Consider the following 25,093-nt stretch of genomic DNA (forward strand, 5'->3'; position numbering starts at 1 on the left):
AACCACAGAATATCACCTATTGAGTAGGTTGTAGAGCCAAGATTAAATTTAGCTCTGCTGATTTTCAGTGTTCAATTGAACTGAAATGATGCTTGTTGCTCAAAATCAGAGATTGTTAACTTGGAGTCTACGAAGTTTTCTAAAATATATATTTTGATGTAATTAGTTTCCATCATAATCCTGTGCATTTTATTTTACTTATTTAAAGGCATGATTCTGAAAAGGGGTCCATTGGCTTTACCAGACTGTCAAAGGGGACCATGACACAAAAAGAGATTAAGCCCTGATCTAGACTCATCCTTCTATAATTTATCAGTAACATCTATAACCCAGAGCTAGTTAGTTATTCTGCATCAATTTTCCACTTCTAGCATAGTCAGTATTTTCTGGAAGTAGCAGGTAATTGGAACTTAATTTACAAAATTAACTACAACAATAAAACTGCATTAATGCTATTTCCCACCATGCTATTAACTTTTATGCCTTATATAGCCATGCGGTAAAGCTGGGTCATATAGCTGCTGTGTTAAAACCATTCCTCTGAATTCTTTCTCTTGGGTGAATTTGTGAGCTAAACCAAAGTACAGTGTTACTTCATTTAGAAAGCAAAACGTTTGTTTCTTTTCTGTTTTAGAAAGAATAAAGGAATATTATCTTTGGCAGTGAAGTGAAAGGAAATCCACCATGTTCATTTCAATGACATGTTCATTGGGAAGCCACAATTACACTCTACTCCCTCCTTGCTGGCCAGTTGCCAAGGTTTTTATGCACCTTGCTACCCTGGCACCAGATTTCTGTTATTAAGTTCATATTGCTTTGGGCATCAGCTTTGGTATGATCTGTCTTTTAATAAATAGCATAATTCTCTTCCCATATCATATCCCTTGCTACTTTGAAAGCAAGCACACCTTTAAGTTTTCCCTTCTTCTGTCACCCTCGATGATCCTGGCCTAAAAAACTCACCTCTCCTGTCTTTCCTCCCCCACACTTTAGGGACATCTCAGAACAGTGTGACACTCTATAATTGTTCATGTGGTTGGCATATGGGAGGACAAATCTGTGAGTAATCTAGAAGAAGTGTGGGGTTATTTAAGAAAGAGTCATTCCTTTCCCCACCACCACCCCTCAGAGGATTTACTGCCAATGGATCCGCTGCTGCATTTCCATCATTGTGGCACTATTCCCGACCCAATAGATACTAAAATCATCACTCTGCCCCTATTGACTTTGCTGCAGAGAAAGCTTGACCGATCTGATTCACACAGGAATCGAGGAACATCAGATCTTTGACTTAGAATCTAAAAGATGTAAAGTAGTATTGAGAGGGCTATAAGCAACATGTAGCATGGAGGTATCATTACATGACTCAAAAAAAAGCAGAATAGACCTCTTTAGGCTCTTTTCCCCCCACCCATATCCAACGGAGACTTATTTCCTGTCAGGAGGGGAAAGGGAAGCAAGGAGTTGGGGTGAGAGGCCACTCTGCTCTTGTCAGAGAGAAGGGCTACTAGGCTAGAATTCTGGCTCTCTGTTCCTTTAAATATTGTTAGGCTAGGGAATGTGATTTTCAGATTTAAGCTAACTTCTAGGTGTTATTTCATTAATTGGGGGAAGCAGGACTCCAGACATTATATCCAAGGCTTTGCCCCCTTCCAGCTAAATAGCAGTCCCACAATACAAACACACATAGCAATTATCAAAGATATCCATTTATCTAAATAATAGCAAAACAGAAATCAGAGGAAGTATACATATGAGAATATATACCAGACAGTACAGAGTGAAGGAGCTCTCCCACTGGAAGTGAGATAATTCAGCTCAACCAAGAGAGAGAATCCTAGATCTCATGAAAGGGGAAGTTTCCCAAAGTCTCCAGTGTAGCAAGCTGAGGATAGGGACACGGTGGAGACTGCCAGCTCCTTTCACGTCAGCCTCTACTCAGTCTTCTGCTTTAGCAACCTGAAGTGAGGTTGGCATCTGCCATCTTCTTTCTTGAAGCTAGAAGCCTAAAGTGCCTGATTGCAACTCAGAAAAAGCTTGAAGACTTAAGATTTACAAAGACTGAAGAACTCTCCTCTCTCCCACTCTCACTAACTCTGTTTCACCTCCCACACAGGTGTAGGATATTGTTCACCAATAAGGGGAGAGGCCCATGCCAATGGGCTTTGGAATTCAGATTATTCCTCCTGGGGGACAAAAATCCTTGCAGTCCCTTGCAAAGGTCAGCCGGGGCAAGTCCCAAACTTGTAAACATATGTTATAAACACAAGCATCAGTACCTTAAAACCACAAAGATGACTTTCCTGGTATCTCAGGTCAACAATCTTAGGTACCATTGAAAATGAAATAAAAGAAATGCACTTTAACAGCACATGATATAGACATGGCACTATTCAGAGCATCACCTAGGAGGATACTACAGTGACAACATACAAGATATATAAGACATGCACATTTCAGAGGTACATGCATAGCTATATAATACTAAGCATTCAATCAAATGCAATAATCATGGTTCACTAACAAAGCAAAGCTAGCCAGCAGCAGCCATGACACTATCAAGAGGCCTTTATATAAAATACAATTTAACCAGAAGCAATAGGTGCAGTGAATAGAGTGCTAGGCCTGGAGTCAGAAAACCAGAGTTCAGATACCCTTCGACGTTTACTAGCTGTGTGAACCTGAGCAAGTCGCTTAACCCTGTTTTTACCCTCAGTTTCCTGATCTGTAAAATGAGCTAGAGAAGGAAATGACAAACCCCTAAATGAGGTCACAAAGAGTCAGGACCGAAAACAACTCAAGAACAATAATAGTGAATATGTAAAACATTAACAAACAGACAAGGCTATAGCAAGGCTGTAACACAAAACATAGTCAAATAAATATAACAGCAGAATAAAAAACAAGCATACTCAAACATGAGGTAGTTAACATGTACAGCAGTAAACATGCAATTACATGCAAGGAATACTTCACATGGGCAATCTCTAGTATCATTGCCTGGACACATCTATAATTGCATCCTCAGGTTTATCTGTAACATCATAGCTTAGCCTAGAATCTGGTCCGATAGACCTAGTTCTCCTGTCACTGAATGATCTCTCTGTTCCTGTACCAGAGTTAGTAGTTCGCAGAAGCTGACCATCATGATCATTGTAGACTTGTGTGTCTCTACCTGGCCTGGCAGCCGTGTCAAGTTGACTATCAGTATATTCGAGCTCTGTGGGTTGAATCTGTATCCTCTGTAGTAGTTTTGGGAAGGGAAAGGATTTGCTTTTAGGTTCAGTTTTTCTGCCTCGTAATGATATATATAGTCTCCCTCCTGGATGCATCACTTTTAGCATCCATATCTGGGTCAGAAAGTCTTTGTACTGCTGGTGAACAGTCTCTTTTTCTCAGCCTTTTCTTGGGTGAGCGTCCATTAGTTATCTCCACCTGCCCATTGAAAAAAAGTCCATCTAACTCTTCTATGGACAACAGGTGGTTGTAACAAATAGTCTTGACAGGGCCCCCTCCAATCTGTGGGGCTTTTTTGTAAACAGGCACATTGCCCAGTCTCTCCATTACTTTGTGTGGATTAGTTTTCCATCTGTCAGCTAACTTGTGAGTCCCTTGAATGCCGAGGATTCTCAGTAAAACTCCATCTCCTTGTTGAAGGTCATGATGGTATGCTCTGGTACCATACTGTCTTTTGTTTCTGTCACACGTCTTTTTTTTTAATTGTTAATTTATTTTTTATTTTTAGTTAACAACACTCAGTTCTATATTTGGGTTCCAAATTTTCTCTCCCTCCCTCTCCTCCCCTCTTCCCCCAAGACAGCATGTAATCTGGGGCAGCTAGGTGGTGCAGTGAGTAGAGCACCAGCCCTGGAGTCAGAAGGACCTGAGTTCAAATCCGGCCTCAGACACTTGACACATGTACTAGCTGTGTGACCATGGGCAAGTTTAAGCCCAATTGCTCTGCCAAAAAAAAAGACAGCATGTAATCCAATGTGGGTTCTACATATACCTTCACAACTTTTTTACATAGAAGTCCAGTTGTAAAGAAGAATTGTAATCAATGGAATCAATCATGAGAAAGAATCTGTGGCTAATTAGAAGTGTGAGTAGATACATCACCTCCTTCATGTGAAGTACCAAAACACAAATCAATAGGCAGGTGCAGTTCTCATTTAAATATGAGTAAGTATGATATAAAGCCCATAGCATCATTCCAGGTGGAATTGTAAGCATGAACTTGAAATAAGACCATTGACCGCTGAACCTTTTGTTCTGATCTCAATGTTCCCAATATTTTCAACAGTGTGTGGTTAAAATGTTCACTTTGTGTGTCTCCTTGAGGATGGTAAGGAGTAGGCCTAGACTTTTCAATACTTGTCCAGGCCAGCATTGCCTTCAGTACCAGGGAGCCTTGAGACTGTGGTTACAGAAGAGTGAAAGAGGCAAAAGTAGAAAAGGGAAAGTCATTCATGTTTTGCCCTTCAGATTCCCATTTATCAATTTCATTTTAGTTTTGTTTTGTGTTTTTTACCAGAGCATTTGGTCAAATCTCTAGCCCTTTGATCTTTTATACAAAGATGGGATGAAAAGTGATGTGGAAATCTCCCTTCGTACAGGTGAAAATGGAAAAATGACTTGACTTTTGTGTAGGCTTAGACATTTATTTCAGATGTGCTGTGCACAGGATACCCTCTTAGACACTATGAGAAAGTGCCTAGACAGGCAAGAGAAGGCCTGGTTCCCCAACCTGAGAAAGATGGCATATTAGTACAGAAAAAGGCTTGGGGCAGGAAGCTATTTCAGTAATATATAGTATGATGTTGCAATAAGTAGCAAGGTGATTATGGCCCCAAATAGGGTACCATGTCTAGAAACTGTGGTAGAAACAATATGATTTTTTCTTATCTGTAAACTTTATTTTAATTTCCATTGCCCAGAGCAAATATGTCACTCTCCTGCTAAAAAAAATCTTCAGTGGCTCCCAATTGCTCCTAAGATGAAATATTCTTCCTTCAGTATGCATTTAAACCTCTATAATCTAGCTCCAACCTACCTTTCCATTCTTATTTCATATTATTCCCACCTTTAGGGTGCTCTATATTCCCTGAAATCAACATTTCAATCTTCTGTCTCTTTGCCTCCATAAGGGTTATTATTTTCCCTTGCTGAGGATATACTCCCTCTTCACCTTTGCCTTTCACCATCCTCATCTTTAGTCAGGATTCAACTCAGGGGCTCCCTCCTGAACCACAAACTCCCAAGTTGTTAATGTTCACTCCTTTATCAACTTATCTTGTATTTCATGTTGTATTTGTCTCCCTCCACCTTTGAGGGCTGGGGTTGTTTCATTTTTTTGCCTTTGTATCCTTAGCACTTAACACAATGCCTGGCCCATAGTAGGTGTGCTATAAACATCTAAATTGAATTAAATTCAAACACATGTATAAAAGGTATGAAAAAGAAACAGTAGCATATGGATACATTTGCAGTATATCTCACTATTTTTGTCCTGCCCCCTCCCTGAAGTGGCTGAAAGGAGATGGGCAATTCCTAATCCATGTGCTTATTTCTCATTTCTATCAAATTTCTATGAGAAGAAATTAGACATATATTGAAAGTATCTTTGATGAAAATGTCCTTGATGAAAAGAGAAGAGGCAGGATTTTGAAGATGATTTCCCACAATAAACTACGTTTTTACAATTAGACAATGGATGAAGGAGTTTAGAAAATGCAATATATGGCTGTGGCTCTTGTTTCTTTTGAAAATTTCTTTTTAATATTTCATTGATGACTTTTGTTTTTACAACATAGTTCTTTCCAGATGTGCCCTTCCCCTGATCCCTACCATTTCAGTAAACTGTTCTTTGGAGAAAGGAAGGAAGAAAGAAAGAAAGAAAGAAAGAAAGAAAGAAAGAAAGAAAGAAAGAAAGAAAGAAAGAAAGAAAGAAAGAAAGGAAGGAAGGAAGGAAGGAAGGAAGAAAGAAAGAAATGAAGGAAGGAAGGAAGGAAGGAAGGAAGGAAGGAAGGAAGGAAGGAAGGAAGGAAGGAAGGAAGGAAGGGGAAGGGAAGGGAAGGGAAGGGAAGGGAAGGGAAGGTAAGGGAAGGGAAGGGAAGGAAAGAGAAGGGAAAAGAGAATGAGTCAAACAAAACTATCTCACAGCATCCTCTTCAGATAGTGTATGTAACATTCCTCATTCATTATTTCTTCCTGAGGACAGATTGGGTGTTGTTCTAATATTTCTTGGTGTCTCATTGAGTAATCGATTTTTCTTTCTATTCTAGTTCTTGGAGAATCCTTTTCTTAGGAAAAGTCTACCTACCACTTTTTGATGTTTAAATTCCTTTCAATTCTTTACTTTTTAGTGCTTTTATTTCATTTAGCACTTTCAATTTCTTTTCTCTTGCTTCATTTTTTTGACATATTCAGGTAGTTGTTATGAAAAATCTATTTTCCCTTTGAGTCTCTGCTTACATTTGCATTCACTTTTTGTTTCTGAGAGATTTGTCAATTTGCCATCATTTTTCTTACTTGTAGGTATTTTCTTTGATTTACTCATCTCTTCTATTATCCAGTTTCTGAACAGAAGCATTATTCTGGGCAGGCTCTGTCATTGGGTAGGTAGCTTGGTTCAGCTTTGTTCCACTCTGGCTCCCTTGAGTTCTGTACTAACTTCCAACTCTTGAGGTTAACCCCTTCTTCTCCTTTCTTTGAGGTTCAGAGTAATAATTTTTCATTGTATTTCCTTTAATCGCTATTTGGTCTGTCGCAAAGTGAAGGATTTTGCTGGAGTGTGTGGGAGCTAGTCAATCTAATCATCTCTGATCTGGGCAGTCATCTGGGAAGGAAGTCCCAAGACTGAATACTCTAATTACTTAGGGTTTGGATGATTTTTTTGTTCTTCTTCTTATTTACATTGTTATATTGTCATTCAGTTATTTCAGTTGTGTCTTCATGACCCCATTTGGGTTTCTCTTGGCAAAGTACTGGAACGGTTTGCTATTTTCTTCTTCAGCTCATTTTACAGATGAGGAAACTGAGGGCAAATGTGGTTAAGTGACTTGCTCAGAGTCAGACAGCTAGTCAGTGTCTGATTTGAACTCAGGAAGATGAGTCTGTCTTCCTGCCTCCAGACCCAGTATTCTATCCGTTGTGCCACCTAGCTGTCCCTAGCTTACATTGTTATAATCATTGGGTATATTATTTTCCTGGTTTTACTCTCCATCAGTTCATACAAATTTCCCCATGTTTCTCTGAACATCTCACATATAGTTTCTTAAGGCACAATAATATTCCATTAACTTCACATACCTAAATTTGATTAGCAATTCATCAATAGATGGGAACTGTCATTGTTTCAACTTGATACCATAAAAATGCTACTATAAATTTTTTATACATACAGGATCTTATGTTCTCTAATTTTGAACTCATTCAGGGAATACATAACAAGAGAGCAGTGGGAACTCTGGTTGAAAGGGTCTGAAAAATTTTGTAAGTTTTCTTACATCATTCAAAAGTTTTTGTTTTTTTGCCCAAAATGGTTGAATGACTTGATAACTCTGCCAATAGTATACTAGTGGATCTATTTTCCCTCTAATATTGATTATTTCCATCTTTTGTTACTCTTACTGAGTTGCTGAGTGTAACACAAATTCTCATCATTATTTTAGTTTTCATTTCTCTGATTACTAATGATTCAGAGTGATTTTTCATGATTATTGACAATTTCCTTTTATTTTGATAACTGATTGTTCATATTGCCCCATTAGATGAATGGTTTTTCATTTTATATATTTGTGTTATCTATTTTTATTACAAAAAAGTTGAGTTGTTAGAGAAAATCTAGCCTTTGAGGCTCTTCTAAGACAAAATGTCTTCCCTACATATATTAAAATAATAAAAGATTCCTTGATAAACCCAATCCTCAAAGATAGCTTTGCTTCATGATCTTTCTATTATCAAAATCAATTGAGGCATAAAATGGGGAGAAATATGCTCACCAGGGGTCTTCTACAGTATTATTGACAATATCATGTACAGGATCCAAATGGAAGAAGGATTCCTTTTGAATGGGGAGGTTTTCCAAACATATTCCTATTTTCATTTGACATCATGATAAATCTCTTCATTCTAATTCTAATGTTAGGGCTTTCTTAATGAGACATCCTTATCCACTTAGGAGTGATTGATGCAGCAATCTACAAGGGGGGAAAATTGGATGCAAGATCATGGCATGATATATAAGTGAATAGGCAGTCCTTTGAGTTTACAGATAAGCACATATATCTTGTACAAGATGGGCAATGAGCTGGCCAAAAATTGAATAGAATAGGCTGGTTTGTATATGGGAAATTATTCAGTATTGTTCACGATCCCAAGTTGTTTCCTTGTATGAAATCTCATCATTTAAACACCAATATTCTCCTGGTGATGTTATGAGTCTATAAATCACAGAACACCATGATTTCCTATGAATCAAAATCATGAGGCACTAAAAGGAAAGTCTATGGTTTGGTATAAGTAGGCCGTTTTATCAATTGCACTTGTGAGCAAAAAAAGGACATAAAAGATATCAAGGACATGCATGACAAGAAAAGGAGATGGGCTAGTTACACAGTGACAACAAGGGATAACATAGTCAGCCCAAGATGATGCAAGTTCCCCTGCCCTATTAAGACCTACAAGAAAGTCTCCAATGTATTGGGTAGACAGATTTATGGAAGGATGGGTATAGGAATCAAACAAGGTGAGGAAACATGAATGCACTATAAACAAAGTATTCACATCCTATCACTGATCCATGAAAGTATATTATATTTAGTTAAGTTAATACCTTAGCTAAATAAATTTACAAAATTATCTTGCCAATCAGCTAGCAAAGCCCTGAAAGGTTGTGGCAGAGAAGATGTAAATTTTGATGGGGTCAGGGAAGAGGTTGGAGGGAAGGAGAGGAAATAGATTATGCCTTTGGAGGAAAAAGCACAAGTGGAACATGATAGGGAAGGCAATATAGCCAAGAAGCAACAGGAGATCCCTGCATCCCTGAAATTAGTATGTATTGAAAAAGGGGGGGGAGATAGATAGATAGATAGATAGATAGATAAGATTAAATTAGATAGAGATAGAAGAGAGAAAGAGAAAAGGGAGAGGGAGGGACAGAGTGAGGGGGAGAGAGGAAGAAGTGGGGGAAGAGAGAGAGAGAAAAAGAGAGAGAGAGAGAGAGAGAGAGAGATAGAGAGAGAGAGAGAGAGAGAGAGAGAGACAGAGAGAGAGAGAGAGAGAGAGAATACTTATAAATACTTATATACCCGGGGGGAACTGTGCTAAGTGCTGTGGATAGAAATGCAAGCAAGATAATCCTTGCCCTCAAGGAGCTTATATTTTAATTGGGGAAGACAACAAATAAAGGGGTGCTGGAAGAAGGAGAAGAAAGTGGGAGGGGTGGTGAAGAGAAGAGAGGGAAGTGTTGTGGAGACCTGGATTCCTGCCAGATAAAAAGGATGCTCTACAACATGCTTTGGAAATGCCTTTCAATGAGCGTGCGTGTGTGTGTGTGTGTGTGTGTGTGTGTGTGTGTGTGTGTGTATTCTCTGAGGAAATAGTGTATACACACATGTATGTATGTGTATGTTATTATATTTCAAATAAAGTCCCATTTTTCACCACCAAAGACATCTGGCTCCCTACCCTGTAGATCTTGAAGAAAAGAATAAAGAGTTGTTTTTTCCCTCTGAGATGGCTTAATTAAACTCCATCTGGAAGTAAAAAGATGTACTAAACGGCTTCTTAAGGTCTTTCCTAAACTTGTGTGTTTTCATTAGCTTTCTTGGTCCCTTATGATGATTTCTTTCCCCTATTCTTACTCCCCTCTCCCCTCTCCTCATCCTATTTTCTACTCAGTTTCTATTTCTTTCCTACCCTCTTTTTTGCTCATCTCAGCCTGTGTCATTCTTACTGTGTTTTGGTTTTTTATTCTACTTAATCAATCAACAAGCATTTATTCATTGCCTACTATGTGCGAGGCACTGGGGCTATAAATACAAAGAATGAAACAATTTCTACTCTCAAGGAATTTGGGTTTTTATTCTTGGGAAAAATCTCATGAGAACAGCTGTTTTTATGATTTAAAATTTTTATAGTTTTCTAGTCTTTCTTGCAATAATCCAAACTGAAAAGCACTGAGAAAATAGATAGCCAAGTGAATTCAAGTTTCTCAAACTTTCAAAAACTTCAACTTGAGGAAAGGAAAAAGGTTTAGGTCAGTTCTTATTTTAATCTTGCCTAGTTTTCCCATCCCAAACAGTCAGCAGAAGGAATGAGCAAGGACTTTAGGGAGCAGTATCTAGTCATGAATAATTCACATATACCTTATGAATGAATGCAGAACTTTGGCTGCACCTAACACACTTTATAGGAAGAGACAGGAAAAACATTAAGGAAGGCAAACAAATGCTACTTTCTCTTTAGTGTTTTAGAAGTGGGCACAGAAAGAAAGGAAATGATCCAAATTTTAAGAAGAAATCATCTAAATTAGAAAACACCCAAGATCTGGTATAAAAATTCTTGTCTGATTTTCAAAGATTAAGTCAAATATAACAAGAAGAATTAAAGGAAATTTTCCTCTCCACTATTGACATGGAATCTCTATACACCTTAGCCAAGCTCCTGTATTAAACATGGACCAGAAACCTTCACACACACACACACACACACACACACACACACACACATGCATGTGCCACACAATACTTGTCCAAATCTAGAGGTGAAGTCTATATTTTCCTTAATACTTATGTTTTTCTCTTTTCTCCCAAATGATCATTTTCCCCAGGCCCTTGTATTTATGTAAAGATTGGCTCCTACAAAGATCCAAAGTCACTGTACCTGGGTCCATATCCTGCCTCTGAGGCTGATTACCTGTGTGACCTTGAACAAGTCAGTTTTCTCATCTATGAAATGAAAAGGTTGGATTAGATAGCCCAGTTCTGAGGTCCCCTACCAGCTCCTCCTCTATGATCTGATGATCTTCTCCCAAATCTTGATCTGATCAAGTCCTACTTTTGTTCCCTATGGTAGAGTAATCCTGTTTGGGCATTTAATTATCTTGTAAAAATTTAAAAACCATTTATATGAAATGAATTTACTAAATGTACTAACATGCTATCTTATCTTACTTGCAAGAAACATCTTAGCATTTATTTGGATGTGTGATAGAAATGATGCATCTTGTGCCATATTCAAATCTCCTTTCAAATGTCTTCGCATGGAAAGATATTTTTCCTTTCATGTAAAGAAATAAACAGGTTTCATGTACCCTCCTCTGCCCTCAAATCATATTTTTGTCTAGTCTCTAGTAAAAGAATACATTATCATACAAGCTTTCATATTTCATTATAAAACCTTTCATCTTTTTTGAGAGCTTAATACAAGGTTAAAGTAAAAATAACTTTTCCTAACTATCTTCTGGGTCATTTCACATGAATAAAAGTTCACCTTTTAAGAATCTTTACATTGGTCATGTAAATCTTGGTGTGTTCATCCGTTAAAATTCTGGAGAGTAGATTAAGGGAGGGAGGAGGGAAAAGTGATATCACATCCCTGAAACCTGCTATATGATACATTGCTGTAACTTCAGTGGTAAATTAGTGTGTATGAAGTTACAGGATTCTTTCTTATCCCTCTCTAGTGAAATCCAGAGAAAGTCATCCAGCCTGGGAAAGGACAGTAATTCATCACCTCGGAGTGCTAAATTTCCAGAAAGAAGGAATACATCACTGGGTAAGCTATTCTGTTCTTTTGGCAAAGCAGGTGAAGGTCTAATCTTTTGAAAGTCTATTCTCTAGTCTAAACTTTCCAAACTGAAATGGAATGCCCAGAAGGGTACAAAGAGACTGAAGCTTCCTTATATTTGCCTGGGCGGGGTGGGGGGTGCTCTTATATTAAGCTCTTGAGAATACATAGACATCAAAGCCTTCTTCAATTGACAGAGTTCTTAATAATTACATGGGCAACCTTCACATTGCTCTTGACCAGATCAGATTAGGGATTGTGCCAGTTCCTAGGGGCCAGGAGGAACTCTCAAATATTGGGAGATAAGAGTATAGTTGCAAACAAAATGATCAGAAACTTCATCCTCTCTGTCACAATTACTCAGGGTGTCTTCACTGGTTGTCTACTGTAGAATTTCATAAATTGAGAATATAGTTATGATTGCAGGCCTGTTTTCTGTTGTCATTTAGAACTGACAATATTTGAATGGTTAAGATACCGAATGATTTCATGGCGATGTTGGTGGGGATAAATGAATAAATGAATTAATGAATGGATCTGTGATTTTTGTCAACATAGAGAACCCTTCATTGATCTAGGGGATTGTTTATGATACAAAAAGGCTAAGTGTGTAGCCTAGGGCAACATAGGTTATGTGTAAGAGGTAATTTTGAACCCAAATCTTTGCTATTCAAATAAAGGCTGGATGACCACTTTTGGGGTATCATGTATTAGTCCCTTCCCACTATCAGATTCTACTATTCTTGTCGCCCGGCTTCATGCTCTATTTACTATGGCACTCTGCCTTTTGAAAGAGGGAGACCTTCTTTTCACATAGTGGGGTCAAGGTTAGTCTGTGGTGAACACACAGACACAGGTACTCATCTGTGGTTGCTTGTTTAGCTGTCTTTGTTGAAACACAGATGTAAAGAAGCTGGGGTTACATGAGCCATGGGGGCTGACTATCTGGGCTCTTCTCCATGGCCACAGACAGCACTTTTCATCTCATCAGGGAATGACATGGTTACAAGAGGGGCATCAGACAAGAGATGTAAATCTATCAATTCCTTATCACTATTGGAGTAACATTAAAAAAAGGAAAGAAAAAAGAAACTCTCAAAACACATACGCTATTAATGGCTCAGAACATCATTTTAAAATACAGTTGGTATTTTTGCTGTGAAAATGAGATTTCTCAGGCCTTAGTTTGTAGAAGAGGCTGGTTTGATGAATATACATTATGAAGATATGAAGGCTGTCCCACTGAATGGATTCTACAAAGTTAGGGACGGGTATCACAGTGGAAATCATACTTCATGGAGCTTCTTTGAATGTTACTTAATGGAGGGAGAGCATTGCATTCTGGGATGATTATGCCAACCTTTGACTTTGAATTGAAATAATTATGATGGATCATTTTAGGAAAGAATTTCTGGTTTTTACGTTTTATTCTCCTAATTGAATATTTATAAAGAAAATCATCATCATTTCACGTATATTGGCAGGTCTTAAGAAAGATGTCTAAAATGATGGATAAAAGAACAGCAATAATAACCATAAGGATAGCTTAGCATTTACACAGTACTTCACAAATATTATTTCATGTTATCCACACAGCAAACTGGGAGGCAGTTGCTAGTATTTCCCCCCATTTTACAGATGAGGAAACAGAAGCAGATAATGGTTAAGTGACTTGCCCACACAGCAAGTTAAGTGTGGGAGGCTGGATTTGAATTAGGGGCTTCCTGAATCTAGCATTCTATCCACTGGGATTCACCTAGAAATTTTAAAGAAGGCATAAATAGAACTTGATTGATTGGGCAAAATAGCAGTAAAGAAGTGTAAGGATTTAATCTAGAATCAAAACATCTGAAAGATTGCTTGAGAGTGAGGGAAAACAGTCAGAAACTTGTAGTCATTGCTGGTTTTTGAGTCAGGATGAAATTTCTAAGACAGACACATATCAGGCATTGATTTTGATGACTATGGTATATGAAGGTGCTTATGATCCCTAATGGGTTAATAGCCATTCTCCAATTGTTTTTGCTTAGCATACTAATTCTATCATTATTTTCACAGTCTTTTCCAGCTCAAGACCTAATTTAGAAAGCACTGTAACAGATTCCATCCCCATATTCAACAGCAGTCAGATGCTTGCATGGATTCTAGATTTGGAAAAGGTAACTTTGGCATGCACACCATAATGAATAAACTGTAGAGAATAGATGTGGGGTTCAATGAGGCACCCCATACAGGACTTTGGGATGGATATTTCTATATGAAGTTAGTAAAAACTTTCCATCATTACTTAAGGCTTAATGCAAGGTGAAGGTAAAAATGAAAATTCACCTACCTCTGGGGCTTGTTGTGAGGCTCAAATGAGATAGTAATGCAAAGGTCTCAGAAAACCTTAAAATGTGCTCTAAATGTCAGTCATTACAATCGATGGTTATGATTCAGGACCATTTCTCCTGAGTAAAAATTCCCCTCCTTCAGTGCATTTGTCCATTAAAGTCCTAAAAAGCCAACAGAAGAAGAAGCAGAAGCAGAAGCAGAAGAAGCAGAAGCAGAAGAAGAAGAAGAAGAAGAAGAAGAAGAAGAAGAAGGAAGAATACAGCCCTGGAAACTTTTTTATAATCAATACATGACTTTAGCCTTTTATTTCCTAGATAACGTGGCCCTTAAAGTCTCTAGAATTCTTCCACTCTGAAGCCAGTGGCCAGGATGGTATTTTCATGAGATATTTCCTCATGAGAAACTGAATTTGGAGAATTCCAAACTCCTTTGAGTCTCCTATATTTGTTCCCTTTTTTGCTAGTTCATTTTTTGGTCCCCTGGCAAGAGGGAGGGTGTCATAAGATACGATCCTCTAATCCCTTAAAGAGGGAAAGAAAAGAAAACCAGGCTAAAATAGTACACCAAACCTGCTGACTCATCTACAGTGTTGCCTCTGGAAAAATGAGAGTGGCAGATTCTTGCTGCAAATCTTTCCCCAAAGAGGGAAATGTTCTATCCTTAATAACATCTTCTGGAAATCTTACCTGTAGAATTTCTACTGCTAATCTTTTATGTGCATCTGTTTACTTTTAAGTTTCCCAAACTGCAAGATGATAGATATAACTTTGGGGACTTCAGATATAAAGAAAATACCAGCTTTGGACATTCAAAAACAAGGAAACCTTCCATCAGGACCAAAAACAATGTTGCTTTTTTTCTAAAAGTGTGGTTCAAACTGTCCATACAATTAGCTCTATGGCATTTTTGCTACAAGGTCCAGATGTATAATAAATTTAATGCTAATTTAAGTAAGAGGAAATGCATTTAATAACAGAGTTGTATCTGAGGTAGTATGGCATCATTAAGGAAATCCTATATTTAGAGCCAGGAATACCTAGATTAAAATCTTAACTTTGACCCTAACTAATTGTGTAATCACGGGCAAGCCATTTAGGATCATCAGTTTAGACCTGGAAGTGACTCTTAGAGGCTGTGAAGTCCAACCCCCTCATATTAGAGATGAGGAAACTGAGACCCCGAGATAGTAAGTGACTTTTCCAGGGTCACATAGCTATCAAGTGTCCCAGGTAGGATTTGAACCTAGGTCTTCCTGACTCCAAATACAGCACTCTATCACCACCTTTTACCACTCCGAGCCTCAGTTTCAGTATCTGTAGAATGGAGAAAATAATATTAGGTTGTAGTGAAGCACAAATGAGATGATGTATGTAAATCATATTTACAAACCTTAAAGCACTAAATAAATATCTATTATTATTAATTTTTAGGAGGAATGCCATGATTGGAGTAAAAAAAAAAGACATGGGTTTCAACTTTATCTCTGACACCATCTCTGTAACTTTTAGCCAGTCACTTCACTTTTTTAAACCCAAGTTTAGTCATCCATAAAATGAGAGTAATAATGGTTGTCCTACCTACTGCTCAGAAGTATAGTGCAGGGATTCATTGTTATTCTTTGAACTACAGGACAATATACCGGGTGTCCCAAAAGTCTTAGTGCAGATTTTAACCTCTTAAACTTTAAACAGTTTACATTTTATTAGCTTAAAAGTGAACTAAGACTTTGGGGATACCCTGTATTTGGCTTTAGATGCTATTTAGTAATTAAATCCATCAAAAATGTATATGTTTATATAGGTGTATATGTTTATATATGTTTATATGGGGGTAAGCTAATTCTTCATGTAGTGTAAGCAGCGCAATACTTATGCTGGTCCATAAAGGGCACATTGAAATACAAAATAAGTATGGCATTCCCTGCCTTGCTGCCACCCCAACAGAAGTTTCTATAGAACAAAATACCCATATTAATGATGATCACTCTAAAGAGAGGTGACTGTTGTCATTTAGTCCAATCCTGTCTCCGGAGATCTCGGTATCAATCCTGGCATACTATGACGTATCCAATCTTTCCTAGAATCATCCTAAAATGGCAACTCCATTCTGGTCTCAAGGTGCTTGAAGATCAATGTGTAAGCTGGGGGAAATGATATTGTCTCATTTGATCCTCTGCTAAAGCCATCTTGCATTTTAGTCAGATAAATGGCATAGCATCTCAAAATGTTCTATGTGTTTGTACAAGATTTGTTTATATGTTTGTTGTTTCTGCTATTAGATTGTGAGTTCCTTGAGGGCAGGGCTATCTTTTGCCTCTTTTTTGTATTCTCGGTGTTTAACACTGTGCCTGGCACAGAGTAGGTACTTAATAACTGTTTATTAATTGACCGAAACCCCACCATAAGACTATTCAATAGTGATGAAATTCCAAGATTTTCTTAATTTGCATGAGATGATATGTTTGGAATTTGTCTAGTAGTGTCCAGTAAATAAAGAAATCAGTAATTCCAATAAAAGAATTCATAATAATAGTTGATATTTATGCGGTATATTTGGGTTTGTAAAGGCCTTCCCATAAATTATCGCATTGAATTCTCACACTAACCAACTGTGTGAAGTAGGCAGTATAGTTATTATTAGTCCCATTCGCAGATGAGGAAATCGAGCCTCTAAGAGGTTGAATCGACTGTTCATGGTCACACAACCAGTATTACAGGTGAGATTTGAATGTGGGTCTATCTTAAGTCCCAGATCAGTTGTCTTTCTGCTATACCACACATGTGGTGAAAACTAGAGAAAGTTAAAAGTAAAGGAAGCAGGATGCCAAATTAGTCCCTTTGCAAACAATCTTGACTTCTACTGTTGTCCCCTTCCTCCATTATTGTTTTTGTTGCCCTTCCAGGAATGATCAGATGAATAATCCTAAAACATGTTCGTGTATATTTGTATGAAGTAAATGTCAATAGATGGAAGCATAGAAAATGCACCATTCAGAGTGCTTTCTGGACTCAATTGTTCTGTCTTTTCCTATGATATTTAGAGCCAGCAAAGGAGAGAGAGGACAATGGATGAATTTTGTGTTGATCAAGCTCATGCACTAAATTCTTGAGCATTGTAGGAGTTAAGTAAAATGTGCCTCTGCAAATGCTCTGTTGTTTAATTGATCACAATGAATGTGGCCAATTTTAAGGCTGATAAGAATGGCACATCAGAGACGCCCCTGCAATGAGAATCCTTTGGGATTCCATTATCAAAACTTTTAACTTAAGAGCATCTGTTAATTATAAGCACTTTGATTTGGTTCACAGACATTCCTAGGCTCCTTGTTGCTTTTCATAATGATGAAGAAAGAGCAGAAGAGTAGAAAGAGATCCGGACCAGGAGTCAGGAGACCTCTGGTTTTGCCAACTTAACTTGTGTGGTCTTGGACAAGTCACTTGGAATGTTAGACTATTGGAGCTGAAAGAGCTTAGAGCTCTTCCAGACAAAACCTCTCATTTTACAGATGAAGACTTTGAATCCCAAAGAAGTGAGGTGACTTTGTCCAAAGTCTCATAGCTCTTTCATGGTAGAGGATACAGTCCTACAGCTCTAGAATCTGAGCCTCCCAAGGGCCATGCCATGGTCTTTCCACACTAAACTTAACTTCTCTGAAACTCATGATTTTCATCTGTGAAAAATGAAAGCGTTGGATTAAATAATCACTAAGGTTGTTTTTGACCGTAAAATTCTGTGATCCATGAAGCATCCCAAAGGAGGAATAAGTCAAAATTCAGAATTCGCAAATAAACACATAGTTCTTAGAACACGCATACTTGGGGTCCTCCTTTTTCAGTCCAGTTCAAAGATAACAACATCTCCTAGGCAGTCTCACATGTAGGTGTGCCTCCTGAGTCTCTCTGGCTCCCTGCTAAGAAAAAAAGAAAGAAAATTTCATGCCTTGAAAACTCCCTTTGCTTGCAGAGATTTTTCATTCCGTGGTACATTTAGATTATTTAGTTCAGAGAAGGAAAACTAATTTATTTAAATGTAACTTATGTAAATTCTGTATTTTTATTAGTGACAAGAATTTCCCCAAATTCTCTCCCCCTTTTCCCTTCTCTCTTCTCCCTTCCCTCTCTTTTTTCCCTCCCCCCATTCTCCTCTTTCCTCTCTCCCCCTCTCCTCTTCTCTGTCTGTCTGTCTCTCTGTCTGTCTGTCTCTGTCTCTCTCTGTCTCTCTCTCTCTCTCTCTCTCTCACACACACACACACACACACACACACACATTCCTTCATATATGTGCTCATTGTATTCAAAATATTATTCTAAGTGAAATTATTTGGTGTTTCTTGAATTTGGCATTTTTTAAGACAGGTCAGCTTTTGTAAAGATCTGCTATTGCTGTCTCATTTTCTCTAGCTGCTAAAGCAAAATTCAACTTCAGAAAACCTAAGAAGAGAAATCTGTGAGAACCATCCACCCTACACAACGGATGACACCTTCTCATGGAACACTCTGGGGAAAAATATTTTCAACCAGTTTTGTCTTTCCAACATAACCCTCTTGGAGTCATCTCTCCAAGAACTAAGAAACCAGCTGTCTCAGGTAAGTTACGTATGCTTGACTAGCAGAGTCAAAACCACCTGTTTCTCATTCTGCCTCTGCCACTGAGTCACTCTGAGTTAAGGGGCCAGCGGTGACCTACATCAGTTTTGCAATGCTCATGGGAATGTTTCCCTGCTTTCATAATATCTACACCTCACTATTGTAGGGGTGTCTCCTCAGTGTTTTCCTCAATCGTCTCATCTTATGCAACATCCTCCCTTATGAAAGATTAGCATAATTTCAATATTGAATATAAAAGATTGCAGTGCTGTTAAGGCAGACCTGCCCCATGTGTAATGAGATAAGGCTTTGTTTCAGTGTGGATTGGGGTCTACATGTGTTTGAGATCTTTACGAGTATACCTCAGGATGTGTGACATATGAAAGTGTAGCAACAATAAAAAAAGTAACACATAATAACCTGAAATGGGGCATTAATAAGGAAAGTAATTTGAAAAGTGGTAGAAAGAGCACTAACTGGAATCAGGAAATCTGGTTTCTGGTCCCAGCTCTGACACTCTGTGGTTTATCACTTCTTCACTTCTACAATCCTCAGTTTGGCCATCTGTTAAATGGAATCTGCTACCAGATGATCTCCAAGGTCCCTTTCAGCTGTAACATTCCCTGATGGATCATAAGTTGGATCTGGTCAATGTTCCCCTTAAAAATATTACAGATTATCTTCAAGAGTATTCTCTTGTGGTTCCCAAAGAAACAGTAATTCAATTCAATTATCATCTATTAAATGCCTACTATCTACAAAGCCTTGTTCTAGGTATTGAGTATATAAAGAAAAACCAAAACAGTCCCTGCCCTCAAAGACCTTCTATTCTGTGCACCCAGATAAGTAATAAAAAGTGTATTCAAAGTGATTGGGAGGGAGTGGAAGGGCTGGGGGAGTGGAGAATGCCTTAAGGGAGAAGGAGGAGAAAAAACCTGAGGAGAAGCCTAATGTAGGAGGTAGCACTTAAACTGAGCCCTAAATTAGGGATCTAAACATGATATTTTATACTTAAGACCATTCCCTTATGTCTAAGGAATCATTTTCCCTTCTCCATGCATCCCAAAGAGATGTTAGCAGTCACTGTATCTATTTTTAATATTCTTTGTAGAATAAAATAGTAAAAAATCTTTTAAAGGGATGTAGATTAACAACAATTTAGTAATTTTCAGTATAGCTGTAGTGGTCCAGCCCTAAGTTTATGATCACTAAATCAATAAGGATTTGTTAAGTGCATTTTAGCCATTATACTAGATCCTGAGAAAAACAAAATGCCCCTGCTCTCAAGGAGCTTAAATTCTTTTGGGAGATAATAATAATAAATATGTACCCATAAGATAGGGTGGAAGAAAGCAATTTTGCCTACCCTATGCTACTGCAAGCACGTTGAAGTCTACAAATACAGAAAAAAAATAATTCTATTGTATGTAAAAGTATCATAGAGGGTTGGGACTTTAAGAAATGAGAGACCCTTGGAATGGAGTTAGCTCTGAAAGAAGTGTGTGTTTTTTTTAACATTCTAGATTTTTGACACTTTCCACATCAGTGAGTGAAGAAAATTAAAACTGTCCTAATATCTTCTTTGTTCCTTTGGGGATTCTTTCTTTTTCTTTTTTTTAGATCTCAAATGATCCAAACAAACAAATGATAGTCTTCCAAGAGTCAGCCAGAGTGCTATCATTCTTTTCACAACTACAGGACCAAACTGTGTTGTGGCAGTTTCTCTCAAGTGTCCCCAATTTGCTCCAAGATGACACAAAACTAAAGGAGTTATTGGATATCCTCCATAAGGCAAACAGGTAAGAGAATAGGAAACTGAAACACGATGAGGAAGTCACCTATGAAGGCCACTGAAGGGCATTTAGTTCATTAAAATGGCAAGCATATAATCCTACACCATGTGATCACAGATATTAGGCAGGACAGAGGCAAGTTGAGTGAAGGTTGATTTAGACAATGTCCTGTAGATCTTGTGCCAGAATGTTCTTCACAGGGTGTTTTCAAGTACATGACATGGTTCATTCAGTTTTAAAGGTCTGAAATGTAATTACTATCCTTTCATTCCTTTGCAAAATTAGTCTGCCTTCCCAAGAATATGGTACTGAACAGTTTTTGTCAGTTTCTCTTCTATTTTATAGTCTTCTTTCTTTCAGTGTGAAAAAGCAGATGCATTAATAGGAAGAAAGTGCATCCATTCTTTAACGGGTAAGGGATAGGGAGAATCAGACCTGTGATTTCATTGGTATGGGGAAAAACCTACAAGGGGGAAGTCCCTCCACCAGTTCAGGTTAGCACTTTCTCTGTAACTTTTGGTCTAAGAGTGTGGTCTGGAGAAATGAGAACTTAACACAAAGCCAACATGTATCCAGGCTCCAAGGCCAACTCTCTATCTCCCATGCCAGAGATGTGAGTTGCAGAGCCCTTGGGGAGCCCGCAGCCCACAGCATTCCAAATCAGATTAAAATGTAATTGAGAAATATTTAACAAAGAAATAAAAATTTAATACAACATAGATAATGGTAACTTGTAGTTTTCTAAGTCAATATACAGCCCCCAAAGATGCTTATGTATAGTTCAGTGGCCCCTCATTTCTATTTGAGTTTGAGACCACTGTACCAAGCCACATTGGTAAGAAAGAAGTAGTCAAGCTAAGAAAATGAGCTCGTGCTTTAGGAAAAAAAAAGCCAAGTAGATAGAATTCTCACATGAATATTCAGTGTTGTTGATGTGTAAGAGAATGACAGACACTAGGACAGTAGATAGTAGGTTTCTGAATGAAGACCTGGGTTTGAGTACTGGGTGAGTGACCAGGGGGCAAGTAACTTAATCTCTGTGTGGTGCTGCCAATTCTTTTTTTAAAAAAAATTTTAAGAGAAAAAAGAGATTAAAAATTTATTTTTTCTCTTTTAAAAATTATTTATTTATTTTTAGTTTTCAACACACAATTTTATAAGATTTTGAGTTCTCAATTTTTCTGCCCCACCCCGCTCCCCTCCTCCCTTCCTAAGATGGTAAGCAACCTGATATAGGCTATATATGTGCAATCATATTAAACATATTTCCACATTAGTCATTTTGTGAAAGAAGAATCAGAACAAAAGGAAAAAAACCATGAGAAAGAAAAAAAAAGAAAATAGTATGCTTCGGTCTGCATTCAGCCTCTTGGTTCTGCCAATTCTTTAACATCATAAGTTACAGAAGACTTGCTGGTTTGCTTCAGTGTAGGGAGTGTACACATTTGAAGTTTCCTAACACTGATGGAATCATAAGTCTAGATAAAACAAACAGACAAACAAAAAAACCTCCTATGTGAGTTTCATGTGGAGAAACGAAAAATCTCTATACGCTATCCCAAGAGAGTAAAACATGTAGAAAGAATTTATTATAGTGAGGCAACCAGACAGCAGCACATTCATTGGACCTGGAGTCAGAAAGACAATAGTAAGACCTAAGTCCAAATTCAATCTATCTAGCTCAGTTTCCTCATTTGTAAAATAGGAATAAGAAAGCTACCCCCCTATCCAGTGTTATTGTCAGGATCAAACAAAAATATTTGTAATATACTTTGCAAACCTAAGATTCTGTATAAATGCTAGCCATTATTAGCATTATGTTTTTTTAAAAAAATTGATAGGAAAATGTTATTTATTGTAATTATGTAATCTTATGGATTATATGGATAATAGTTATAGATGCCATATGTTACCACATGACAGAATTTTTTAAAGAAAAGAAAAAGCAGCAGCTTATAAAAAACAAAGGTCATTTGACTGTCTTATCTGGTCCTAAACAACTGTTATTCTTTAAGTGGCTACTTAATTGTCCCCAATTTGTAAAGATTTTTCTCTACTTGGGCCTCCTTTAATTAATGTTTCTATACTGGCAAGGTGTTCCTTAAAGAGCTATCACTTTCCTCAAGCTTGACAATATTTATCTCCTGGCTTGTGGCCTCACTGCTCTTGTCCTGGTCTTTAGTGAACAAGTAATAGGCACAAATGAGCCTCATAAATACTCTTCCTCATTTCCTCTGGATTGTTTTGTTCAATGATAAATGGCTCCAAACCCCAAATCATCCAAATCAGATTTCAGTAATGTTGCAGTTGCGACACAATTGAGCAAAACGGAGAGTGCCCGAAAGCTATACAAGGGAAGGTCAAAGACAATTCTGGGCCTGGACATACATTAGCAAGAGTGTGCCATTCCCTTCCTTTCATTTCTTCACATTATTCTTACGGATGTTTTAGGGAAATTTCTACTTTAAATAAATGAAGAGGAGAAAAAATAGTTTATGGGAGAAAATGTTTCAAATCATCACCCATATAATTAGTTGTGGAGAAGCATTGGGGCAGGGAGGGAAGGGAATAGAAGCGGAGCAAAGAGAGAAGGATTTTTTTAGTCTTCATTTGTTCAGAGAAGAAAACATTGACATCCAGGCCAGAGAGTGAGCTAAAGATGGACAGAGATCCCAGTGCAGGACCAACAAGCTGGATTTTAAGGTAGAATTCTGAAGTCAAACTCTATGAATCAAAAGATCAAGGTAAAGGTGATTGTCCTAGAAGACATTGGGTTGAAAGACATGTGAAGGCTACCACAGAGTTGGAAAGACCTGGTTGAGGCCTATGTCTGAGAGTTACTGGCTAAGTAAAACTAAGTTGTCTAAATAAGACACCTCTCACTTTCTCCTAGGCAATTCTCTAAAACAGGGGTTGGCAAGTTATTTATTTATATTTTAAGCTTTATTTAGATATATAAAAACCATTCTTAGCCTTGTCCTAGTTTGCCAATTCTTGCTCTGAGACAGTAAGTTGTAGGACAGGAACTAATCTTTATCATTAGAGGGATTTCCTTAGGTAGCTTTTCCCTTCACCAAATGCAATGGAGGGGAGGAATATTGGAGAGGAGGACATAGTTTCTAGAACTAACACTCCATGACTGCATTCTCACTGAATATGAGATCCATTCACTTGAAAACATATGTTATTGTATATATAGTCTGCCTACATGCCTTGGAATATGAGAAATGAATAATATTTTATACCCCAAAGAGCAAACATGCACCGAGAGGACTTGGTGTGGGAAAAAAGGCCAATATGAAGATTTACTATAGAATTATAAATCACAGTGAGTGAACCTGTTCCTGGATTGTCAACCATCTGTGAACTACTTAACAATATAAGATAAACTCAAGGCACTTAGAATCCTTTCTGCACTTTGAAAAGGGGAATAAACATTTCTATAGTACCTACTATGTGCCATGAATTGTGATAAGTGTTCATGTAAATACTATCTCATTTGATTCTTACGACAGTCTTGGAAGTCGGGTGCTACTGTCACCTCTGTTTTACAGTTGAGGAAACAAGTCAATTACATGACTTGCCTCAGCTGCTGGTGCCTGAGTCCAGGTCTTAACTCAGGGCTTCCTAACTCCAGGTCCAGTGCTCTCTATCCATTACACCACCTAGTTGCCTACTGATTAAATCATACATAGGGATCAGAGAATAGGCATTTTGCTACTTTAGACTAGAATTGTACCTTCTCAATTTACAGAATCAAATTCTTTAATACCAGTGAGCATCAAAGTATTCAAAGTTCAGAGATCATTCTCATTCATGCTTTAGACTCTTTCTAAGATTTAAGACTATTGTGTATGCCTTTAGACAAGTTTTTTCACTTCCTGTTGTCTTACTGTTATGATAGATGGTTTCCCCCATTTATTAGAACAAATGTTTTACCTAGGAGTTATTTCCTTTAAGTCTTTTGAAATCCCTTTTCAAAGGTAACTGAAACCTAGTGTCGCCCCAAATAAATGAGTTGTACATGATCTGAGCCACCTGTTAGTCCAGTGCTTCCTTCAGATTTTAAATAGCTCTTCAGTTTTTTCTAGGAAACTGGGATGAAAGTGTTGCTTAACTGGATAATATCTGCCACCACCATTACTATTGATAATGATGTATTTTTGTACAGAACTCTACCATTTATAAAACTATTTCAGAGCAATTTCTTCCAAGGAATTGGCATCTTATATTTGATCCTTGTAACAATTTTGTAAGTAGAGAGGGCAAGGCATTCTTTTCCTCATTTAACAGATAAGTTGAGGTTCAAAGAAGTTGAAGAATTTGCCCAAGGTCAAACAGCTACATAATGGCAGAGACAGGAACCTTACATAATGAATATATGTATATACATATTCACCACATTATATCCACATATGCAAATATATGTAAATATTCACAAACATTTGCATATATGCAAATCTCACAAGATATACCAATTACAGGTTAGTTTCTGCAACAGAGAACAATTAGAAAATTCATCAAATGTATGAACTTAAATCTCAGCTTGTCTGCCTAAAGGTGATCGCTTAATAAAAGCCTTTTGTT

At 37.6% G+C, this 25,093-nt stretch overlaps 1 protein-coding gene across 1 annotated transcript in view; it reads left to right on the forward strand.

Annotated features, from left to right (window-relative positions):
• Nucleotides 1-25,093, forward strand: part of ABCA12 (ATP binding cassette subfamily A member 12) — a 230,920-nt gene that overhangs the window by 83,012 nt on the left and 122,815 nt on the right. Inside the window, exons 4-7 of the mRNA XM_036755721.1 lie at nucleotides 11,690-11,781; nucleotides 13,852-13,952; nucleotides 18,528-18,713; nucleotides 20,334-20,512. Of these exons, the coding sequence (XP_036611616.1) occupies nucleotides 11,690-11,781; nucleotides 13,852-13,952; nucleotides 18,528-18,713; nucleotides 20,334-20,512 (558 nt within the window). The remainder of the gene's footprint in view (nucleotides 1-11,689; nucleotides 11,782-13,851; nucleotides 13,953-18,527; nucleotides 18,714-20,333; nucleotides 20,513-25,093) is intronic.

This window comes from Trichosurus vulpecula, chromosome 4, assembly GCF_011100635.1.
Source record: "Trichosurus vulpecula isolate mTriVul1 chromosome 4, mTriVul1.pri, whole genome shotgun sequence".
In the NCBI taxonomy this organism is placed as follows: Eukaryota; Metazoa; Chordata; class Mammalia; order Diprotodontia; family Phalangeridae; genus Trichosurus; species Trichosurus vulpecula.